We start from the raw sequence: 15244 nt of genomic DNA, 5'->3' as shown, positions 1-15244 counted from the left end.
AAGAGTGTTTGAAGACCAGGCCCTCAAATCTACCACCAAGCTCATGGTCTACAAGGCTGTAGTAATACCCACCCTCCTGTATGGCTCAGAGGCATGGACCATGTACAGTAGATACCTCAAGTCGCTGGAGATATATCACCAATGATGTCTCCGCAAGATCCTACAAATCCCCTGGGAGGACAGGGGTACCAACATCAGCATCCTCGTCCAGACTAACATTTCCAGCATTGAAGCACTGACCACACTCGATCAGCTCCGCTGGGCAGGCCACATAGTTTGCATGCCAGACACGAGACTCCCAAAGCAAGTGCTTTATGCGGAGCTCCTTCACGGCAAACGAGCCAAAGGTGGGCAGAGGAAACGTTAAAGGGACACCCTCAAAGCCTCCCTGATACAGTGCGACATCCCCACTGACACCTGGGAGTCCCTGGCCAAAGACCACCTTAAGTGGAGAAAGTGAATCCGGGAGGACGCTGAGCACTTCGAGTCTCAACGCCAAGAGCGTGCAGAAACCAAGCGCAGGCAGTGGAAAGAACGCGCGGCAAACCAGTCCCACCCTCCCTTTCCCTCAACCACTATCTGTCCCACCTGTGACAGAGTCTGTGGCTCTCGTATTGGACTGTTCAGCCACCAAAGAATTCACTTCAGGAGTGGAAGCAAGTCTTCCTCAATTCCGAGGGACTGCCTATGATGATGATAATACCTACCTCTTTGACCAGGCTTTTGATCACTTGTGCTAATTTCTCCTCGGTGTCACATTTTTTATCTCAAAACGCCTGTGAAGTGCCTTGGAATGTTTCACTACGTTAAAGGCGCTATATAACTACAAGTTGTTGTTAATTGGAAACTTCACTGACCACATCTATGGACAAGTGAAAGATCAGAGATCAAGGCCCCGTCCCCACTTCTTGTGGATAGGGTAAAAGAGAACAAAGACCGACATGTTCAAGGTCAGTGGGTGAGGTCTGCAGAGAGAGAGGGAGAAGTAAGGCCTAACCAGCTTACTTTAAGAATGAAGCCATTGAAGCTAAGCATAAACCTTGATCTGATTCAGTGCTAAGAACATTGAGCCTGCTAGCCAGGAGAGAGTGCCGGGCTATTTATTCTTATTTTATTATTCTTATTTATGAGATGGAATGGATGTTAAGTATTTGAAGGCATCCTTAGAGGGTTTGGGTACCTGTGGTGACTCTTGCACTGGCCTATGAGGCAACTACAAAATGTATAGCACTTACTGAGGGAGAATGTATTGAGTATGATCCCGGACACTGCTGTTCCACAAAGAAATCTCCAGAAGCAGAACAAGGGGAAGGAGGTGGAGAAAGCCCCGCATGTTCCAGAGATTGCCATCTGGAAGTGGGACCAGAGCAGGAGAGTCCGTCGTCCGTACCTGACAATAAATACAGGGTAAACATTAAGGAAAAGAAACCACCTATTACAGGTTTAACAGTGTTACATAACTGTATTAGTAAGTGATTCACCCGTCCATGCCATGTCTCTGTCTGGTGACATGGTTAATGTTTGGAGCGTGTACTGTTAGTGTTTAGTTGATGTTGTTCAGGACTTTTATAGCTTACAGTGTGTTAAACACCAGCTATCAGCGCGAGTCAGCACTGAACTGTCATAGCAACAGAAGGAGCTCACTTATTGGGCTACAGTTTCCACTGAAAGCAGTCTGGCATCTCGTGCAAGCGGCCATTCCTAGTGTAAGATCAGATGGTGATGGTAGGCAGGATCTTTTAACATAGGGGGCACAACCCATTCTGTTCTCATTCAACATTCATTCACACATACTTTCCAGCGACTGACTGCATTTGGAGCAAAGACCTTGGCTGGTGTTTCTTAGTCCCAGTGTTTCTCAATCCCACTAATTCTGTGACCAGCTGTAGTGCCCCTACTGCCCCCAAGCTGTCATCAGCTGATGCAGCATAGAGTGGCAGGTTTGACTTTCTGACATTTATGGCTCAGCATTCAGTACATTTAGGCACTGAGAGACCGCAGGCTTGACAATTAGCAGTAACCAATGGGAGAAGGGAACACAAACAGAATGCCAACCATTCTGTCTATTGTATAGTCACTCTAGTCAAATTCCACTGACAAGGCTCTTCTAATCGCCTAGTGATCACTGCCAGGATAGTGTCACATGGAACAGGAGGCCCCATGTCTTCATTCCCAGTGTGTGCTGAGTTAGCTGATATAAACCAGTTCATAGAGGACAAAGAGCTCAACATGAGGAAAAAACAGATGTTCGGTACCCGTTGAACCAGAATGCAGCACCTTCGCAAGAGGACGAGGACAAATTGTAATGAAACAAAAGAATGAGACACTAGAGAATCACTTTGTGGAAACTGAGTAGCGTTACCACTCCTTTTATAATTGCAAATTGGGTCTGTTGCCACTATTTGCATTTACCAACTTTAACCAATGATATTTTTCAATCAGCTCCCTTATCACCCACTTTGCTTTACCATCCCTTAACCACGCCACTTTCATCATCCCTGAATAAAACTCTTTCCCCAGCTCCTTCATTAATTCAGTCTCAAAATCCCAAACTGCTCTTCTCTGGCACGCACCTGTCATGGACATCTCTGTTGCTGTTGACCTGTTCAACTGCTCTCTCGCCTCTCCTTTCAATGTCCTTATCTCACCAGATTATTCACCATCTTACCTCTGGTATAGCCCCCGTATCTTAACTCCCTTTAGTCTGAGGACAGTAAAGCTGAGTGCATCTGATGGACGACTGGCCTCATAATTCATGCCAAAAGTACACGGGTAGCTTCCATATGTATCCTGATTATATCCAGCTCCAACTATCCACCACTTCAACCACCTCTGTGCTGTCAAACTGTTTGACTTCCAGTCATGAATGAGTCAAAAACTCCTCCAACTTATCATCAGAACATAAGAAATCGGAGCAGGAGTAGGCCATATGGCCCCTTGAGCCTGCTCCGCCATATCATGGCCGATCCGATCATGGGCTCAGGTCCACTTCCCTGCCCACTCTCCATAACCCCTTATTCCCTTATCGTTTAAGAAAATGTCTATTTCTGTCTTAAATTTATTCAATGTCCCAGCTTCCACAGCTCTCTGAGACAGCGAATTCCACAGATCCACAACCCTTTAAGAGAAGAAATTTCTCCTCATCTCAGTTTTAAATGAGCGGACCCTTATTCTAAGGCCATGCCCCCTAGTTCTAGTCTCCCCCATCAGTGGAAACATCCTCTCTGCATCCACCTTGTCAATCCCCCTCATAATCTTATACGTTTCGATAAGATCACCTCTCATTCTTCTGAATTCCAATGAGTAGAGGCCCAACCTACTCAACCTTTCATCGGGATCCTGCCATAAATTCATTCTCCTTGCCACTGGCTCTATCCCATTTCCCAGCCTTGTGAAGCCTTAGAACTTTGTTCAACCCAGAGCTGAGCTTAAAATCCCACATGTCATCCATCACCAAGACTGCTTACTCTCCTTCATCAGCTTTGCCTGCCTCTGCCCTATCTCCCCGCCACTGCCGCTGAAACACCTATCCACACTGTTGTCATTCTAGACTCCTCCAGTTTCCTCCTTGTCCACCTTCCGTCCTTCACCATAATTTTGTCGTCTGTCCCGCACTAAGTCCCACTCATCCATCACTCCATCCTTGCTGACTTGCATTGGCTCCCTGTCACCCAATGCATTGAATTTAACATTTTTGTTCTCTTCAAATTTCTTCACGGCCTTATCTCAAACTATCGCTGCAAACTCCTTCAGCATTACATCCTTTCCTGCACCCTTTCATCCTCTCACTCTGGCCTTTTCTATATTTCCCCTCTGCTGCCAGTCCTTCCCCCCCCCCCCCCCCCCACCCCTTCCAAGTTCAACTAAGCCACCTTGGCCCTACTCTCTGGAATTCCCTCTCGAAACCCCTTTGCCTTGTTACTTTGGATATGGCAGTATAGTGATTATATTACTGAACTAGTAATCCTGAGGATAAGAGTTAAAATCCCATCATGCCAGTTTGAAACGTTGGACACCTCACTATAAGAAGGATGTGAAAACTTTAGAGAGGGTACAGAAGAGCTTTACTAGAATGGTTCCAGGGATGATTATTCTCCTTAGAGCAGAGAAGACTAAGAGGAGATTTGCTAGAGGTGTTTAAAATCAGGAAGAGTTTAGATAGAGTAGCTAAAGAGCAACTAGTTCCAGTGATGGAAGTGTTGATAATGAGAGGGCACAGATTTAAGGTGATTGGTAAAAGAATCAGAAGCGACTTGAGGAAAAACCATTTTACGCAACAAGTGGTTAGGATTTGGAATGCACTGCCTGAAAGGGCGGTGGATACAGATTTAATGGTAGCTTTCAAAAGGGAATTGGATAAATACTGAAAGGAGAAAAAAGTGCAGGGATACGGGGATAGAGTGGGGGGAGTGGGACTAATTGGATTGCTCTTGGAAAGAGTCGCCACAGGCTCAGTAGGCCGGATGGCCTCTTTCAGTGCTGTACTATTCCACGATTCAATGAATTCAGTGTAAAAGAGCTGGGATCAGTAAAAGTCACCATAAAGCTGTCAGATTGTCGTACAAATTCACGAATGTCCTTTAGGGAAGAAAACCTGCCAGGAGATCACATGGCTCCGGTTGGGGTGGAGTGTAGAATGTTTTGGTATCAGGAGTGTCGCAGTTGTGGTGAGGTGGATTGGTTGGGCTGGGTGTTCTTTGCCTTTCCGTCATAGGTTTATATGTAACCTTTAGGACTGCTGACCGAGGGCCATGTGGTTCTTTGTCGGCCGGGGCTCCTTCTGCGCTGTAAATTTCTATGTTTCTTACCTGATCTGGTGTGATTCCAGCCCCACACCAAAGTGATTGACTCTTAACTATGTCAGCCATGACTCAGTGGGTAGCATACTTACCTCTGAGTCTTGACTTGGATGAAGGGACCGAGTGTAATGTAGCCAAGTTTGCTGATGATACAAAGATGGGTGGGAAAGCAAACTGTGAGGAAGTCACAAAAAATCTGCAAAGTGATATAGACAGGCTAAGTGAGTGGGCAAAAATTTGGCAGATGGAATATAATGTGGGAAAATGTGAGGTTATCCACTTTGGCAGAAAAAATAGAAAAGCAAATTATAATTTAAATGGAGAAAAATTGCAAAGTGCTGCAGTACAGAAGCACCTGGGGGTACTTGTGCATGAGACACAAAAAGTTAGTATGCAGGTAGAGCAAGTGATCAGGAAGGCAAATGGAATGTTGGCCTTTATTGCAAGGGGGATAGAGTATAAAAGCAGGGAAGTCCTGCTACAACTGTACAGGATATTGGTGAGGCCACACCTGGAGTACTGCGTGCAGTTTTGGTCTCCGTATTTAAGGAAGGATATACTTGCATTGAAGGCTGTTCAGAGAAGGTTCACTAGATTGATTCCGGAGATGAGGGGGTTGACTTATGAAGGTAGGTTTGACCTATACTCATTGGAGTTCAGAAGAATGAGAGGTGATCTTATCGAAACATATAAGATAATGAGGGGGCTCGACAAGGTGGATGCAGAGAGGATGTTTCCACTTGTAGGGGAAACTAAAATTAGGGGATAGTCTCAGAATAAGGGTCTGCCCATTTAAAACTGAGATGAGAAGGAATTTCTTCTGAGGGTTGTAAATCTGTGGAATTCTCTGCCCCAGAGAGCTGTGGAGGCTGGGTCATTGAATATATTTAAGGCGGAGATAGATAGATTTTTGAGCGATAAGGGAATAAAGGGTTTTGGGGAGCGGGCAGGGAAGTGGAGCTGAGGCCAGGATCGGATCAGCCATGATCTTATTAAATGGCAGAGCAGGCTCGAGGGGCCAAATAGCCTACTCCTACTCCTATTTCTTATGTTCTGAGTCAAAAGATCATGGGTTCAAGTCCCACTCCAGAGACCTGAACATAAAAAGAAACTCCTAGTGCAGTGCTAAGGGAGTGCTGTACTGTTGAAGGTGCCGTCTTTCAGACGTGACATGAAATTTGCTCTTTCAGGTGAATGTAAAAGATCCCATGGCACTATTTCAAAGAAGTGTAGGGGAGTTCTCCCCGGTGTCTCAGTCAATATTTATCCCTCAATTGACATCATTAAAATGATGATCTCGTCATTATCACTTTGCTGTTTGTGGGAGCTTGGTGTGCACAAATTGGCTGCCGCATTTCCTACATTACAACAGTGACCACACTTCAAAAAAGTACTTCATTGGCTGCAAAGCGCTTTGGGATGTCCAGTGGCCGTGAAAGGCGCTATATAAATGCAAGACATTCTTTTCTTTTGAAGTGGCCAAGGAAGTCCCTGCAAAGAATCAAATCGCTACAAAGAATAATGAGAAAAGACCACACAGGCTGCAGTGGTTCAAGAAGACCCATCACCACCTCCTCAAGGCAGTTACAGGTGGACAATAAAAGTTGGCCTTGCCAATCACGCCCATATCCTGAGAATGAATTAACAAAAAAACTTCTCTTTCAACCATTAAAAAGCTTCCCAAAAATCAACCTTTCCCTCACCGCTCCTAACTATTCCACCATGGTTTGTTACCCATTCCTTTTATCTCTCTTTTTCTCCCTCCTGTCATAAAGTACCCCGAGATGTTTCCTATATTAAAAGCTCTATATAAATGTAAATTGTTTTTGTTGTGTTACACTTCACTGGGATCTTCTGCCCTCCTTTGATTGTGGTACATCACCCAGAGATGTGGGACTTCTGCCTGTCACGGAGATTTGCCCCTGCCGATCTTCTGGCCCTGGGGGTCATTAGCATTTTGGGGGTGGGCTTCCTGGGGAGTCATGCTCAACTGGAGGTGGAGTTTTGCTGGGGCAGGCCTCAATTCTGCCTGCAAAAACAGAAACTGTAAAACATTTCTGGAGCCACTTTAGTTGGTGCATGGCCGCTTTCTGTGAATCCTTGCATAGGTCCTCCTGCAAAAAAAACATTCAAGCACTGCTATCATTAGTACAAACGCTGGATGTCTGAACCTAACAGGCATCCATTGCATCCGGCGTTCAAAGGATGCCAATCATAAGAGCCACGTTGGTTCTGGGGAGCAGAATACAGGAGGCAGCAATAATGCCTCCAAACATTTTACGTCACCGCCTGCTGAAAAAGTTGCAGAAGTTGAGCAGGAAATCACGGCAGTCAATTCCTGGGTGATCAGCCAGCAGCTTAAGCACACCAACTCAACAGTATGCTTTATATAATTCATCCCGCCTTTCTTACTTGTCAGAAAGCCTGCCCAGTATTATGGCTCCTGTCAACAGGCCGGCCATGTAGATTGACTGTGAGATCCGTTTCAGAGACTTCCAGCTGCACACTAGGTCCCACTGTCAAAACAAGGGTGGAACTGACAGTTATTGAGGATTTAACAACATTAATAGTATCTGGGATGTCAGCAAACACCTCACCCCTAACCGATGTTGCACCGGAAATTTTACTTTTTCACCTTGTAACTTTATAGAATCACAATTTATTCATCAGGGTCTGGACTAGATGCTTTGTAATGGTTTGACTTCCTACAACAAGATATGGCTTATTCACTATACACGCATACAATGATTCCTGTATGTTCAGCAGGGTACAGGTTATTCGCTAATGTAATTGTGTGGAATTCCTGTTTCTTCAGCAGGTTAACGGTGGCTGGCATATCTGCATCAAGTTCTTGTTGATCCAGCAGGGTAAGGATTGTTCACTGTGTATGTATTTGGAGTTTGATTTATTCAGCAAGGGGAAAAAAGTTCCTGTTTGTTCACCAGTTTTTAGAATAGGCTAAAGGTTATTGCACACACATGATCTGTGGGCTTAAGCACACACGAGAAGTCATGGCGGCAACTTGCAGGCCTCACTTGCTCTCATTTCAGGATAATGCTGAGAGGAACAGCACAGAAATAGAGACAACAGGCTCAAAATGATGAACATAAGAAATAGGAGCAGGAGTCGGCCATTTGGCCCTTCTCGCCTGCTCCGCCATTAAATAAGATCATGGCTGATATGATCATGGACTCAGCTCCACTTCCTTGCCAGTTCCCAATAACCTTTTACACTCCCTTATCGTTCAAAAATCTGTCTATCTTTGCCTTAAATATATTCAATGACCCAGTCTCCACAGCTCTCTGGAGCAGAGAATTCCACAGATTTACAACCCTCTGAGAGAAGAAATTCCTCCTTATCTCAGTTTTAAATCGGCGGTCCCCTTATTCTAAAACTATGCCCCCTAGTTCTAGATTCCCCGTGAGTGGAAATGTTGTGTATAGAAGAATCCACGAGGCTGAGTACTGTGAGCTAAACTTAGTGTGACCTTAGTTTTTATTACAATTCCAGAGTGCCTAAACAACATGGCAGCGAACCTTTTATACTGGCCCTGCACGTGTGTGCAGGTGACCATTAGGACTCCAACAGTCACTCCCTCTGGTGGCAAATATTACATAGTTACATACATAGCTTCACTCCTCCCCCGAAGTTTTCGGTACAAGTTATTTACAAGTTGAGATGATCCAGAGCCTTTCGCTCCCTGCTTAATTGTTTAAGTTCAAACCCTGGCGTGTGTGAGTTGGTTGGACCATTGCTGCACTGCACCACGGCTGGTCTGACCGGACTGTCAGGAACGGTGGGTTCATCCTCATGATTGACAGTGAGGTCCATTGCTGGTTGGATGTGTGTTAGTGGATCATCGATGGTGATGTCCTCTTCAAGTTGTTCCTAGTTGTCAGTAAATCGCAATTTGGTCTGATCTAAATGCCTTCTGCACGTTTGGCCATTATAAACACCCTATTCCCTTCCTTGGCCAAAACACTGCCAGCAATCCACTTGAGACCATGACCGTAATTCAGGACAAACGCAGGGTCTTTAACATCAATGTCACGTGAAACACTGCGCGATCATGGTACATGTTCTGCCGGTGTTTCCACGTCATCATTAAGATCCGGGTAGACTAGGGAGAGCTTGGTTTTGAGGGCTCTCTTCATTAACAATTCTGCCACGGGAACCCCAGTGAGCAAGTGGGGTCGTGTCCGGTAACTGAACAGAATGCGAGACAAACGGGTCTGCAGGGAGCCATCCGTCACATGTTTCATGCTCCGCTTGATTGTTTGGACTGCCCGCTCCGCTTGACCGTTAGATACAGGCTTAAACGGAGCAGACCTGACATTGCAGGTCATAAACTCGTTGAATTCCGAGCTGGTTGAAACACGGTCCATTGTCACTGACAAGGATGTCGGGCAAGCCATGGGTGGCGAACATGGCCCGGAGGCTTTCAATAGTGGCTGTGGACGTGCTGGATGACATGATTACACATTCAATCCATTTGGAGTAAGCGTCCACAACTACTAAAAACACCTTTCCTAGAAAGGGGCCGGCAAAATCTACGTGGATCCTGGACCACGGTTTGGAGGGCCATGACATAGAAACATAGAAACATAGAAACATAGAAAATAGATGCAGGAGTAGGCCATTTGGCCCTTCCAGCCTGCACCGCCATTCAATGAGTTCATGGCTGAACATGCAACTTCAGTATCCCATTCCTGCTTTCTCACCATACCCCTTGATCCACCTAGTGGAAGGACTGACTACATCTAAATCCTTTTTGAATATATTTAGTGAATTGGCCTCAACAACTTTCTGTGGTAGAGAATTCCACAGGTTCACAACTCTCTGGGTGAAGAAGTTTCTCCTCATCTCAGTCCTAAATGGCTTACCCCTTATCCTTAGACTGTGACCCCTGGTTCTGGACTTCCCCAACATTGGGAACATTCTTCCTGCATCTAACCTGTCTAAACCCATCAGAATTTTAAACGTTTCTATAAGGTCCCCTCTCATTCTTCTGAACTCCAGTGAATACAAGCCCAGTTGATTTAGTCTTTCTTGATAGGTCAGTCCCGCCATCCCGGGAATCAGTCTGGTGAACCTTCGCTGCACTCCCTCAATAACAAGAATGTCCTTCCTCAGGTTAGGAGACCAAAACTACACAATACTCCAGATGTGTAGCAACACCTCCCTGCCTCTGTACTCAAATCCCCTCGCTATGAAGGCCAACATGCCATTTGCTTTCTTAACCGCCTGCTGTACCTGCATGCCAACCTTCAATGACTGATGTACCATGACACCCAGTACTCGTTGCACCTCCCCTTTTCCTAATCTGTCACCATTCAGATAATAGTCTGTCTCTCTCTTTTTACCACCAAAGTGGATAACCTCACATTTATCCACATTATACTTCATCTGCCATGCATTTGCCCACTCACCTAACCTATCCAAGTCACTCTGCAGCCTCATAGCATCCTCCTCGCAGCTCACACTGCCACCTAACTTAGTGTCATCCGCAAATTTGGAGATACTACATTTAATCCCCTCGTCTAAATCATTAATGTATAGTGTAAACAGCTGGAACCCCAGTACAGAACCTTGCGGTACCCCACTACTCACTGCCTGCCATTCTGAAAAGTACCCATTTACTCCTACTCTTTGCTTCCTGTCTGACAACCATTTCTCAATCCATGTCAGCACACTACCCCCAATCCCATGTGCTTTAACTTTGCACATTAATCTCTTGTGTGGAACCTTGTCGAAAGCCTTCTGAAAGTCCAAATATACCACATCAAATGGTTCTCCCTTGTCCACTCTACTGGAAACATCCTCAAAAAATTCCAGAAGATTTGTCAAGCATGATTTCCCTTTCACAAATCCATGCTGACTTGGACCTATCATGTCACCTCTTTCCAAATGCGCTGCTATGACATCCTTAATAATTGATTCCATCATCTTACCCACTACCGATGTCAGGCTGACCGGTCTATAATTCCCTGTTTTCTCTTTCCCTCCTTTTTTAAAAAGTGGGGTTAATGACCACAGACTCAGTGGAGCCTCCCTTGGTGCATTGCTCAGTTGCGAGCAAGTGTTACACTGATGCATGCATGACTCCAAGTCCGAGTCAATGCCGGGCCACCAAACATGCAACCCGGCAATTGCCTTCATCGTGACAATGCCTGGGTGGGTATTGTGTAGGTCGCATATAAACATTTCCCTGCCTTTTTTTGGCAAAACCACACGATTATCCCAAAAGAGACAATCCGACTGGATGGACATTTTATCTTTGCATCGGTGAAACGGCTTAATTTCATCTTGCAATTCCCCGGGAACAGTCGACCAGGTATCATTTAGGATAGCACAGGATCCTGGCTGATCCAGGTCCTGATCTGGCGAGCTGTGACGGGTGACCCCTCACTCTCAAAAGCTTCCATGACCAGTAGCAAATCTGTGGGCTGCGCCATTTCAACCCCAGAGGTGGGTAATGGTAGCCAGCTGAGAGCATCGGCACAATTTCCAGTGCCTGGTCTGTGGTGGATAACATAGTCATAAGCAGATAATGTTAGTGCCCATCTTTAGATGCGGGACGAAGCATTGGTGTTTATACCTTTGCTCTCTGAAAACAGCAAAATGAGCAGCTTGTGGTCAGTTTCGAGCTCAAACCGAAATAGGTATTGGTGCATTTTCTTAACCCTATATATACATGCTAATGCCTCTTTCTCGACTATACTATCGGCTCTCTCAGCCTTAGACATCTAGACGCGTATGCAACTGATTAGAGGTTACCCGATACATTGGCTTGCTGTAACACACAGCCGACCCCGTACAATGGGATGTCACAAGCTAGCACTAAACGTTTACATAGGTCATAGTGTACAAGTAACTTATTTGAACATAGCAGGTCCCTGACCACCTCAAAGGCTGTGTCTTAAGATTTGCCCCAAACCCAGTCGTCACCCTTACATAGCAATATGTGCAAAGACTCTAACAAGTGCTCAACCCGGGTAGAAAGTTATTGAAATAGTTGAGTCCCAGGAATGAATGCAGCTCTGTCACATTCTGTGGTCTGGATGCATTCTTGATGGGCTCTGTCTTTGAGTCCGTGTGCCTGATGCCATCTGCTGCAATCTTTCTCCCCAAAATTTCGACTTCTGGCGCCAGGAAAACACACTTGGAGCATTTCAACCTGAGTCCCACTCTATCTAGGCGACTTAGAACCTCGTCCAGGTTGTGTAGATGTTCGATGGTGTCACGACCAGTGATCAAGATGTCGTCTTGAAACACAACGGTGCGCGGAACAGATTTCAGCAAACTCTCCATGTTCCTCTGGACAATGACTGCAGCCGAGTAAAATTCCGAAAGGGCACCTGTGGTATATAAACAGCCCTTTGTGTGTGCTGATGCACGTCAGTCTTTCCGAAGATTCAGCCAGTTCCTGTATCATGTAGGCGGAGGTTAGGTCCAACTTGGTGAACGACTTCCTCCCCCGCTAACATTGCGAACAGGTCATCTGCCTTGGGCAGCGGGTACTGGTCCTGTAGTGAGACTCGGTTAATCATTACCTTGTAGTCTCCGCAGATGCTGACCGTGCCATCGCTTTTCAACACCTAAAACAATTGAACTGGCCCACTCGTTGAACTCGACTGGCGATATGATTCCTTCGCGTTGGAGTCTGTCCAGTTCGATCTCGACTTTCTCCCTCATCATGGACTGAACCACCTGAGCCTTGTTATGGACAGGCCATGCATCGGGGCCTAGATGGATCTGTACCTTGGCACCTGTGAAGTTGCCGATGCCTGGTTCGAATAGCGAGGGAAACTTGCTCAGCACTTGAGCACACGAGGCGTCATAGTGCTTTGATGTCGTTCCAATTCCATCTAATCTTTTCTAGCCAGCTTCTGCCGACCAGCATTGGGCCATTGCCTGGAACAATCCACAATGATAGGTCATGCACAGCTCCATCATACAATACCTTCACTGCCGCACTTCCAATGACTGGTATGAGCTCTTTGGTGTAGGTACGCAGCTTTGCATTAATTGGGTTCAGTTTGAGCCTTTGTGCTTTATTGCTCCACAGTTTCTCGAAAGCCTTCTGGCTCATTATTGACTGATTCGCACCCGTGTCCAACTCCATGGATACTGGAACTCCATTTAATTTGACTTTCAGCATTATAGGAGGGCTCTTGGTGGTGAAGGCATGTACCCCATACACTTCTTCCTCGGGTTGAGTTGCCTGTGCTGCATGATCCGCGCCGAATCGATCATCCTTTGCCGCGTGGTATGTCGCAGCACGTTTGCACATTCGCTGGAGGTGCCCCATCGTTGTGCAGCCTTTGCACACGTAGTGCTTGAATCAACATTGATGGGCCCAATGATTACCCCCGTAGCACCAACACGGTACTAATGGATTCACATTCACCCCCGATGGCGGACTCTGAGTCATCACAGGTCTTGCAGACATATAAGCCCTGCCATATGCAGTTCGGCCTGCTAGCGACGTCATTTTATGCACAGTACTTTCTGGTGAGCTTTGATGTTGAGAAGATATCTATTTGGTGTTCTCGTCCGTGGCCATGCATGCCTGGGCGATCGCGATGACCCTACTCAGGTCTAGGGTTTCGGTAGCCAGCAGCTTTCGAAGAATGACCTCGTGGCTGATGCCCAGCACGAAAAAGTCCCGCAGTATTTGCCCCAATGCAGCTCCAAAATCGCAAGGTCCTGCGAGGCGTCTCAGGTCAGCGACATAATCTGCTACATCCTGACTCCCGGAGCGATGATGCGTGTAAAAACGATATCTGGCCATGAGGATACTCTCCTTCGGCTTGAGGTGGTCCCGAACCAGCGTGTACAACTCTGTATATTCCTTCTCCATTGGTTTTGTTGGTGCAAGCAGATTCTTGATGAGGCCGTATATTTTAGGCCCACAGACGGTGAGGAGAACCGCCCTGCGCTTGGCCATGTTAGTGTCTCCTTCCAGCTCATTGGCCACGAAGTACTGGTCAAGACGCTCGAGGAAGGCTTCCCAATCATCACTCTCTACAAATCTCTCTAATATACCAACGGCAGCCATGGTTGCGTGAAGGTTCGTATTCTGTTACTCGTCGCCAGTTGTGTATAGAAGAACTCCACGAGGCTGAGTACTGTGAGCAAATCTTAGTGTGACCTTAGTCGTCTTTATTACAACTCCAGAATGCCTAATGCAGCCAATCTTTTGTACTGGCCCTGCACGTATGTGCAGGTGACCATCAGAACTCCAACAGTCGCGCCCTCTGGTGGCAAGTATTACATAGTTACATACATAACAGGAAACATCCTCTCTGCATCTACCTTGTCGAGCCCCCTCATTATCTTATATGTCTGAATAAGATCACCTCTCATAATAAGAAGCCTCAGGGAGGACACTAGATTAGAAGTAAACTCTCTCTCACAAAAAATAGTGAAGTTGAAACTGTGTCAATTATTCTAACTCCTTCAGAAAGAAACCAGATAAATATCAGTTGGAATGGGAATTCGGTTCCACTGGCAGTTGTCAACGAGAATGATGAAATACTCAGTGGGACGTTGGTGCTTCCTGTGCTGTTGGTGCATGGGGAACAGGGGTGAAATGCTGCCTGTGGGCGGGGCAGCAGATCAGAGATGTGGAAATGTGAGAAAGGATCAGTATTCTGTCATTTTGCTTGGTTAAGTTTCCTGAAGGTGCTGCAGTACGGTTCCACAGGACCAACCGCCCTTGGCACCTTGTCTAAGAAACCATTCCACTCAGTCTCACATGCACTTACCAGCTGAGCCCCTGGGCTGGTGCCTTCACATTTATAGTGATGGGAAAATAATGTCACCTCTTTAGGCAGCAACTTTATTTAAGCTACTTTTTTTTAACCTGCACTGATTGCAATGGGGGAGCAGAATCATGTGTTGGATTTTGCTCTCATTTACTGCAATAAATTATCTTTTTTGCAGTGTAGACAGTTCCACTCCTTAGCCACATCACCTAGAGCGTGTTAATAGCTTACTAACTGAAGTGATGTCGATCAAGTGCAAAATTATATTAACTGGGAGGGGGAATTATACTAAGCAGGGTTGTTATACCAGGAGCAGGTATCATATCACTTTCAGATAGACATTATATAAGTATCTGCTGTTTGCCAGTAAAAAAGGAGGGAGAGAGAAAACAGGGAATTATAGACCTGACAGCCTGACATCGGTAATGGGTAAAATGATGGAATCAATTATTAAGGATGTCATAGCAGCGCATTTGGAAAGAGGTGACATGATAGGTCCAAGTCAGCATGGATTTGTGAAAGGGAAATCATGCTTGACAAATCTTCTGGAATTTTTTGAGGATGTTTCCAGTTGAGTGGACAAGGGAGAACCAGTTGATGTGGTGTATTTGGACTTTCAGAAGGCTTTCGACAAGGTCCCACACAAGAGATTAATGTGCAAAGTTAAAGCACATG

At 46.0% G+C, this 15244-nt stretch overlaps 1 protein-coding gene across 1 annotated transcript in view; it reads right to left on the bottom strand.

Annotated features, from left to right (window-relative positions):
- The window catches only part of LOC139239348 (solute carrier family 22 member 6-A-like), a 49243-nt gene that overhangs the window by 31492 nt on the left and 2507 nt on the right, over positions 1-15244 (bottom strand). The window contains exons 2-3 of the mRNA XM_070868026.1: positions 7212-7315; positions 1236-1390 (exon numbers count right to left, since the gene is read on the bottom strand). Of these exons, the coding sequence (XP_070724127.1) occupies positions 1236-1390; positions 7212-7315 (259 nt within the window). The remainder of the gene's footprint in view (positions 1-1235; positions 1391-7211; positions 7316-15244) is intronic.

Source organism: Pristiophorus japonicus, chromosome 27 (genome assembly GCF_044704955.1).
Source record: "Pristiophorus japonicus isolate sPriJap1 chromosome 27, sPriJap1.hap1, whole genome shotgun sequence".
NCBI classification, from domain to species: domain Eukaryota; kingdom Metazoa; phylum Chordata; class Chondrichthyes; family Pristiophoridae; genus Pristiophorus; species Pristiophorus japonicus.
The sequence above is the reverse complement of the archived record's forward strand: the minus strand, read 5'-3'. Positions and strand labels throughout refer to the sequence as shown.